At 25.4% G+C, this 10,436-nt stretch overlaps 1 protein-coding gene across 1 annotated transcript; it reads left to right on the top strand.

The window, feature by feature from the left end:
- The first annotated feature begins 6 nt into the window (after nt 1–6).
- Nucleotides 7–1,818, top strand: LOC107447036 (uncharacterized). The gene has a single exon (XM_016061856.4). It carries the CDS (start codon nt 158–160, stop codon nt 1,757–1,759), a length of 1,602 nt encoding a protein of 533 aa, XP_015917342.3. The 5' UTR covers nt 7–157; the 3' UTR covers nt 1,760–1,818.
- The last annotated feature ends 8,618 nt before the right edge of the window (nt 1,819–10,436 follow it).

Genomic DNA, 10,436 nt, shown 5'->3' with positions numbered 1-10,436 from the left:
ATCATTTGAAATACAAGCCAGCTTACTATAATTGCAATTCCAAACATCAATCTATCAATATTAATGATATGGAATTAAATCTAGTCTACGTCCAATTCATAGATGATTTAAAATTAACTGAAGTATATGAATTTCCTTTTTAAGAGTTATTTTCAAAATGTCTGATGATAAAGAATCGCCATATCTTGTTTCTAAATCAAAACAAGAACGTTATTTTTTGTCTCGATTTGAAAATGATGTTCAAATCATTTTTGATAAAATGTGTTCTTCTAAAAACATTCCTTCTGTTAAAGTAAATCTGTTAATGAGACGAGGTAGTCTGTATTTGAAAGCCGATTACATTTTACCATTAAAAAGCTTTGAAAGCCCCCAGCTGAATTGTGAAGAACTAGTTTTTCGATTAAAAACAATTAACTATTTACTTGACGTGGAAATAGATTCCAATTTCAATTTAACGTTTGGTTTAAAAAGACCTGATGTGTACAAGATCGTTTTAGATGAGGTTACTAATTTTAATTGCTCTTATGGAATGTCAGAAAAAAACAATGTTGTGCTTGTTCTTGTTGACAATGATGAAGTGAATGATTTTATCAGAACAAGAAATAATTTACTTGCCCATCACATCATATCTCTCCTTTCTGCTAATAAAGCTGAAGTTTATTATTCTGGGTGTTCGTTTTTATCTAAACATGATATTCTAAATGCTAGTGAAGTAAAGTGCCTTGCAGATTGTGATTTAGATTATTTGTGTGATCAGATGCGAGATAAACTGAATGTTTCTGAATGGAGAAAAGAATGTGAAACTGAAGGTAGTCTATGTATTGATGCAAAAGAGTATTTGGAGAAAAATGTACTTTTAGATAAGTATGGAAAAGATATTAATAGTATTATTGTACCAGATCTTAATGATAAACTTTTTAAAAAAGTAGCATCAATAAAGCACTTAATAAGTAATCACATCAAGGACACACCAGATGTCATATTGTATATTGCATTCCATGGTGTCAACCGGGCAATATGGAAAATGGGGATTCTGTTACAAATACTTGAAAAACCAATATCAATAAAATCATATATTTTTAATCAAAGTGTCAAAATAAATGTTAAAGAGGACTTTACTTTTGATAATTATGTTCTTCATCATAAAAACGGCGTCGAAAAAGCTATGACAGAAAAATATAACATTGATGTGTGCCAGGATAAGGTATGGTCATCACGAATTGAAAAGTTGATAGATTCAGCTGTGAAATTCGATTTTTTGAAATTAAGTCCTAATATGTCTTTAAAACTTGATCTATCTAACTGCCATAGTACTGAGAAAAATTCAGGCATTTTTGTTCAATACAATTTTGCTCGCTTATCTAATTTATTTTCAAAGTTTGAAACTAAGGTGAAGGAAGGTTATTACGAACCTTTGAAAGCTCTAGAAGATGTGGATTTTTCATTATTAAGACTTGAAGAAGAGTGGAACTTATTCCAATATGTTGTTTCTTTTCCTAAGTTGATTAATAAAGTTTTAGACTCTTTGTTTTCTGAAAGTAATTTGAAAACTCGTTATCCTGTTAATGGAATCTGTGTTATGCTTACTGAATTGTGTCACTACCTGAGCTTATATTACAGTAAAATTCGTATACTGGCTGGACCTCAAAAACATCTTCAAACATTAATGAATGCAAGATTGTGGTTGCTAAAAGGAATTTATAGAGTTATGTTGAATTCATTTGTTTTATTGGATATCCAAGGACTTGATGTTATGTAGCTATAAGTTTATGTGTAAAAATGAACGCTATCTGAATAAAATTATGTTTGAAGTTATAAGTCTATTTTTGCTCATCATTTTTTTTGGTACATTAGGGAGAAATTTCTATTAAACAATTAGTAAACATCTCTGTATTTTATTCTTATAGTATTTTAATGCTTATAGACAAATAAAAAATAATAATTTATCCTTCATTTTAAAAACAAAATAAAACTATTATTTAATTAATGATTATTTTTTTTAAATATTATGAAACCTTTTTTATAGCGATAGGATTTTGTCTTAGGTGGATTCATTACATTTCTTCCTATTTTACATTATTGTACCGAAAGCTGTCAGATTTTTATGATTAAAAGTTTATAAATTTATTTGCCATTTTATCAATTCAGTTAGGTACTGAATTGGTACAATAGCAAGCCCTGCTAGTAAGCTGCTACAGTGCCTAAAAAATTAAAACTTGTACTCAAATCTTCAGTAAAATTCATCTTTCTTTATAATACTAAAAATTTTAACATTTTCAGATTTTTTTTTTTTTTTTAAGTAGAAGATTTTTCTGTGCATTAAATCAACCAGCCACTTATCATTTTCAAAAACCTAAATATTTCTTTGAATATTATGTTAGCAAGTGTAGTGGTTTTAGCATATATTGTTGATGAAATGAATGTATAAATTAAAATTTGCTACAATAAGATAATTTGATTTTTATAAATTATAAACCTATATTTCTTACAATAATTTATGTTTTTAAAAGTCAAAGTTTTGGCATTCTATATTTTTTTACGGATACTGCATTTATTATTTCAACTTCACACATGTTGATAAGTGCATTTTTTAATTCATTTTAAATTAATATTTTGTTAAGTTAACTATCAACAAGTATGACCAAAATCTAGGTGTTCACATTATTGTGTATATATTACCAGTTTTTTGGCTTGTGTGAAAATGAAAATAGATAAAATCACAAGAGGCTTCTCTCTACTTTCTTCAACCTCCCACAGTCACTTTCTGAGAAACATTTTTTTTTCAAATTAATCTATAATTCACAGACTTAGTTAATAAAAGGAACAGATTACTGATAAAATAACTTTCTAAAATTTTTTTTTCAAAAGACTACCCTAGAGTTATCTTTATCTTTAAAATTGCTGACAGAAAACAACTATTTACAAGCACACATATATAGTTTTGAACTAGCTGAATCTTCTTACAGTTTATTTACTGAAAGTGATTTGCATGCCTCGAAGTTTTCCATACTTCATAATACTTTCCACCACTGGAAATGTTTTTTTTTTTTTTTTTTTAATCTGTCTAGGACAACAAGACTTAAGCTGGAGAAGAACCAACTGGGAGTTTTTTTTTTTAATCTGTCATACGCATTGTTGTAGGAAAGATCTTTGTGCACAGTATACAATATGTAGGGATAGATTTAATGCTGTGTCATCGCTGATTAATTAATTTGAGAGTGTCCTGAATATATTTATTTAAAAATAAAACAATTTGATTAAATACTGAGCATTACACTATGGGTAATATTGAAAAAATTTTTTACCACATTTTACATTAAATACTCATTGAACAATGTTGAAGTCTGAGCTTATATAAAAGTTTTAATATTTATTAGCAGGATTTTCCTAATATTCAGCAGGAAAGCTACCAGCTGAAAAAGAAAAAAAAAAGTTAGAACTGAAAGGGTTAAAAGTAAATAAAAGTTGCAATTACTTCACTCTAAACTATAAAGAAAAATAAAGAGTGGATTCAAAATTTTTCCCATAACAAGAAAAAACAATCTACTGTATATTATCCTATTTTTTTAAAAAATTTTATTATTTTTACTTTAATATGTGTCAAATTATCTTATTCTTAATTTAAATCTGAAAAATATAAATGTCCTAGTCTGTTTTATACGTTCAAAAGTTTTATTAAATTTTTTTAAAACTAAATTTGAAATAATTATTGCTAGATGTAGATAAAAAAAATTATTAAATTTCAGTTTAAAAGTGTATATTAGAATATTTTCACAGACGAGATTTATTCCTCCCATTATTTGATAATAAATTGAAGGCTTCACAATATCTTTCTGACTAGTGGGAAAAATTTTCCATCATTTGATTAGATAAATGGGGCTAGGTATACTACCATGCAATTAATAAAACAATGCAAATGCTTCATGTTTTCTCTGTATTTTTTAATCTGTTAATTGAAAATTTTGAATCTGAATTGAAATTTTGATCAGTTAACCAAAAATTATTTTTGTCTGTTATGCACCATAAACTATGTAATGTTAATTTAATAAATGCAAAAATTATGTGTAGATAATCAAGCGTGTAACAATTTAAAAAAGCGAAAAATATTTTATAACAATAAAACATAGCTTTGGTTAAGTGAATTAGAAAAATTAAAACTGTCATAAGCGATTTCTTTAGATTTAATTAGAAAACACATGAACTCTAACATTACAGTTTTTAGAGCAATGATACAAAAAGGCTGTATGTTAATTGCATAAATACCAATCAAGCTTTTGAAATAAGTTTGAAACTTTTGTGACAATTTTATCTTTATCTATCTTATAATTTCATTTTAACATAACATTAAAAAAATTGAGAAAAAAAAATGATTTTATTTGTGTTTTAACTGACCCAAAGGGTAAAAAATCCTTTTAAATGTAATAGAATTTTTTTAAAAAAATCAAAAGATAGACAATAGCAGGATGTGATTCAGAATATTATTTATTCAAATAAAAAAGAAAGTCATTAATTGCTCCAGATCAACATATTTTGAGACAAAGAAATATTTATTTATAGCAGTAATAGGTTCTTTACTAATAGGTCAATTCTTACTCATACTTATAACTGAATAAACAAAGTTAAATCTACCTATTTAAAAATGACAAAAACTAATTGCATAACAAAAATAAACAATTTGTATGTACATAATTTCTAAAATAATATAACAATAGTTTATTAATAACTAAAAACAGATAAATAGTTTTGGGAATTAAGGAACAAATATAACACATTTAAGAGGAGAAGTAGATGATTAACACATGTAGATTGTTTTTGTACAAATAAATGTACCAAATTGATCAAAATTTATAAAAATCTAAAATAAATTAAACTTTATAAAGTAAATGGTTTTCATTAACTTTCTATGATCAGTTACATGGGATATAAGTTACAGATAGTAAACTTTCATATACAGCATACTTTCGAGATTTCAAAGTTGAAGGCACGCTAAAAAAATTTTGAGATAACAAGTTCAGAACTAAATATGTAGAAAAATATATTCTAAAATATTACTCTAAAAAGTAGAGTCATGAAATGAAACTATAAGTTGACTGTAAATCTAAATACAACAATGATAATTTTATTTTTAAAAGTAAGACAAAAATAATTATGCATTGAATAGAAAATAATTGATTTACAATAATTTTACATTGTGATTTTTCCGAAAAGATTCAATTTCTATTTCGAAAAAAAATTCAACATAGCAAGGTTTTGAGAAGAAAATCTTCGACATAGGAATTCAAATTAACATTAGGAGGCAAAGGAGAAAGAAATTTTTTTGATGTAAGTTTTCAAGATATCGAAGTTTGAGATAACGAAAGTATACTGCAGTAACAGAATAAAATCTAAATTATGTAATGCAGAACTTATAATGTTTAATCACGCCCATTTGTTTTTAAACAATAAATTAAAATTATTATTTAAACAAGTATAAAACAAACAAGTGAATTTTAATAAGTGCAACAAGCAGACATATTTAATTACGTATGAGCCAAACAAAATATAAGCAAGATAGATCTAAGTTATTTACAATTTATTAGTAAAAGTAAGTTTCTTCAGAATTAGACAAATATGTTTTGAGCAGAATATGTTCTCTAGTTCTAAGAAATCTCTTCATTATGAACAATATATCTAATTCACTTATGGGTTTAGTGATTCACGGTGGGATTGATACAATAGTACAGTACGATATGAAATATAAAACTATTTTTCGTTTAATAAAATTTATATATGTTTTTAAAATTTAATATACTTTGAAAATAAAAAAAGGAGAATTTGTCTAGGTTAATACAAGATTACATTTACATAATCGATTTAAATTACAGTTAAAATAAAATTTATGACTGCACTGAACCAAATTATAGTTCAACATTATAATACTAGTATAGTATATTAAAAGAAAAAAAATTAAATAAAAAATACTATATATTTTGAAATTTAATATGCAGGGTAATTCTAAAAGATGTTTTTAATTTGTAAAAGATGTAATTAATTTGTAACTAAAAATATAATACAAATACCCCATAGCTGCGCGACATCTAATCGGTAGATAAACTTTGCTCACATGCAAATAGGCTAAATTATTTACGGAACCTAACTGAAGACTGTTTATGTAAAGATCATCACCTAAGCTATGGTAAACAAAACCATGGAGCTTTCTACTTCCTTTAAGATGAAGACTGTTTATATAAAATTTATAATATATCAAACATGAATTTATTCAATTACGTCCTTCTTTCTGAATAACCATGTATTTTGAAAATAAAATAAAATAATTTGTTAGAGAAATTAATCCAAGAAGTTATTTACATAATTAACTTAAAATTAGAAATTAATAATTCCCATTTCCCATTGCCATGCTGCAATTTCAAAATTTAATTGCTTCAAAAAGTAATACTTTGATAAAGTTTAAAACTATTATTATAAATCGCAAAAAAGTTGAAAAATTATATCATTAAAGTAATTTAAAACTATACAGTTTCATAGACTACTTTATACTTCTTGCTATAATTTAGGGTTTATAGTTCAACACTGTCATTTTTAAATCTAAATAAAATATATATATATATATATATATATATATATATGCATACATATATATATTATCAAAGATGTAGCAAAGATAATAAAGTTCTACAGATATAACTATTGGTTTATACTTTTTAATGCTTAATGTTTTTGGCCAGTTCTAAAGATTTTTATGACAGTATTTTATTTCTACATAAATTATTTTAGCACACATAACATAAGACAAATTATACAGAAATTTATATTAAGACAGAGAAACACATCAAGACATAACAAATTCTGTAATATATACATTATATCATTATATTATATTTTAAAATTTCTTTATATTTTATAGCAATTTATATTCTAAAATATATAACAATAATGATACAAATCTTTTTATTTCACATAATTTTAGATACTTAAAGTAAATTTTAAAATAAATATAATAAATATGCAATTCCTGCCACGTTAATCAATATATTAGAAATGTATATAGGAAGGAAAAATGTAAAATAGCATAAAAAAATCATATCAACACAAAAGTAAATTTATGAATATAGTTGTAAAGTTAAAAAATGCAGCTGAACAAGTAATTTGATTTTGTAGTGCTAAATATGGTAAGTAGAACAAATATGAATTGCAAGTTATTATAATTAGAATTGCTAATATTAAGCCGAGTAGTTATTTTTCAAAATGAAAAAATTACAGTTCGGTTAAAATTTTACTAGTACTATAAATTTAAAGCCTTATATACATAATAATTTGTACTCTTATAAATGTTCAAAAGTTTAATAGGTAAAAATTGTTAAAACTACAAAATCAACGTTTTCAAAAATTGACAAATTGGAGACGTGAAGTGTTTTGTTCCTTATTTTATGCACATATTTTCAAATCTAATTTCACTAAATTGTGATTTATACTGTATGCTACTAAAATAAAAAATTTATTCAATCCAAGACAGGGTGGCGACAAAGACTGTGAAAAAAAAATTTATGTGAATTTTTTCCTGGATATATCGAATTTTCCAGTAACGAGTGCTATACATGCCTTTTGTAACCAGTACCATACATTTTGTGTCTCATTCTTAACATAAAATATATCACAAAACACTTATGCTTGCTATTAGATATAAAAATAAACCATTAAAAAAATATTGTAAGTCTAGATTTTTTTGGAAAAATAACAGATTTTGAGGTTTAAGGTAACTAAAATTAATTCATTTCCCCAGACTTTTTGCGTGTTTTAATAAAATTTCGTGATTTTTCTAGACTGATAAAATGCTCCGTTCTGTGACCAACCAGTAAGATTATCTTTTAACTAGTTTAAAATAAACTATGTACAACATTTTTAAGTATATTTATGATACAAGCCTACAAGGGGCTGTTGTGCTTGTAAAGATTACTAATTTATGAACATGTATTCATAAATTAACTTTTGTTAAGATGAAATAATATTGAACACCACAGACAGTAATTAAAATAAAACAAATTCATACAACATTATATTGAAGAACCTTATTTTGTTATAAGTTCATACATTCTTTTCAAACATAACATTTTCTTTCATTTCCATTTTTTGTACTTTAAATTTACCCAACTTTCAATGCAGTTTAGAAATATTTGTTTAATCAAAATATTATTTGACTTTAAAATACACAAAATTCCTCCATTAGGGTTTAATATTAAACCCTAGTTTAATGTAGTAATTAAGCTTAATGATTTATTCATGTGGTCAGAAATTTTATCAGGTCGACAATACATGCCAATGGAATATCATTCACAGTAAGCTCAGATAAAAGGATTATAAAAATGTGACATTATTTTAATTTTAAGTAGGAAAGGTATGTATTTCAAAATTTAATCATTCTCTTTTGATTATTTTAATATTTAGACAATAAAATTTGCAGCTGAAATTTGTAACTATGAGGTCATTCGTGTAAGTCAAATGTTTTGTGCACAAAGTTGATGCCTTCTTTTCACATTAGGAATATAAACATTGCATAATTTCATGCATGATTTTAACAAGTAATGTAAAACATTTTAACATTTGCAGGAAAGTTTCAATAGTCGAAACATTTTTGTATTAGGTATTCAATATCTTGATTTATTATTTACAGTGAAACTCTACCTTATGAAAACTTCTACAGGGCTGAAACCATACACTATGAACAATTTTCAAAATCCTCGACAGTCTATGCCAATATAAACTTGGACACTTTCTAAACAGAACAGGAACAGCTTTATCTCCATTTAAAAATGCAGTTTAAATCTCTTTAAGGCAGACACTCCATATTTCTATAACCTATTTTTGGTTTGTTAAACACAAATTTTACATAGGTGTGAGTGTTTTAATGAACAAAATAATGGAGTAAGGTGGGGGAACTCAATTTATGTTTAAGGCTTTAGTCTAATGATTGAAACTGTTATACATACATAGCAACAACTACCTTTTCCCAAGGGCTAAGACCACGTGCCTTACAGGTAGGTATTGTCACAGTCTTTGTAATACTTGTCATACTTTACTTTATAACTTGAATTCATAACTATTCATTAATTATCCATTCATAGAATTTCCAACAATAGTTCAAATATGATTGATTGATTGATTAAAAAAATATGATTAGGGATATCATGTCACTAACATTATTAAACTACGAATGTGAATGATTTTTTATTTTTATTTTACTGTTGCTGCATTTGAATTCTTGTTAGAAAATAAATCATAAAAAGTTTTCCAGTTCAGTTTAAGTTAAAATTATTGATTGCATGATATTCTAATTTGTATTGGAGAACTAAGAAACTTTTATTTCTCCAAGAATGATAAAATTGGAGTTAATACGTTAACTGAATACGGAGTTAATACGTTAACTGAATTGAAATGCAACAAGAAAAATCTGATAAGCCAATGCTTTTTAGAACAAACTTTCATTAGATCTTTTTATTGTGTTGGATCAAAGTAAAATGTAATGTATTTTTATACAATTGGAATTTATTTTACTTTTTTAAATTCGATGAATTTTTATCATTTCATAATTTTTCATAAATTATGTAATATCACATCTCAATTAAAATTTTTTAAAACCATTCTAACAATTTAATTAAAACAATAGATTTTTTAAATTATAATGTTTTCTCACTTAAGCAGCAGACAATTTTCTGGGTCCAAAGGGAAAGGTACAGTGAAACCTTTATGTAGGTTTCACTGTACCATTTTTCAATACAGTTTAACATTTTCATAATGTATTGAAAGTTGCATTATAAGTGAACTAGATGCAATCAGAAGAAAAAAAGATCAAAATCACAACTAAACAAACAAACATGAAAATAAATTAATGATAGTTGATAATTTATTGATTAATGTATATATGTTACTGCAAAATCTGAAATACTGCATTCCATAGAATGCCTAGGCTATGTATATAATGCCTAAAATTAGCCAGCAATGTACGAAACAATTCATATTTAACAAATTTCCTAGGTATTCTATAGAATACCAATGAGAAATCAGCAAAGTATGAAAGATATCTCTGAATTACTTTAAATTTAATGAAATGTAGTTCAAAATGTCATTCAAGCCTACTATGTTGCAACAAGTAGGTAAATTTAAATTTCTTATTTTTGATATGAACATTTTGTTTTCCTTAATAAGAAAGGTGTAAATTGTACAACTTTCATTTTTCCTTACGTATTTTTATTTAAGTCTTTTTTAATGTCACTCTCACTATTTTTACAAAAAAACATTTGTATTTTTGAGGAATGCACCGTCATTTATACAATAGCCTTATTCGGATCTTTTTTCATGTTTTGGCTACAGAAAATCTAGGTCTGACTTCAAAAATCAGGACTAGCCAGGGGAGTTTGGAAGGTTCGGATTTCTGAAATTTG

The sequence above is a fragment of the Parasteatoda tepidariorum genome, chromosome 3 (genome assembly GCF_982258835.1).
Source record: "Parasteatoda tepidariorum strain Cologne lab strain chromosome 3, Ptep-v5.0, whole genome shotgun sequence".
NCBI classification, from domain to species: domain Eukaryota; kingdom Metazoa; phylum Arthropoda; class Arachnida; order Araneae; family Theridiidae; genus Parasteatoda; species Parasteatoda tepidariorum.
This window is presented reverse-complemented; position numbering and strand designations above follow the sequence as displayed.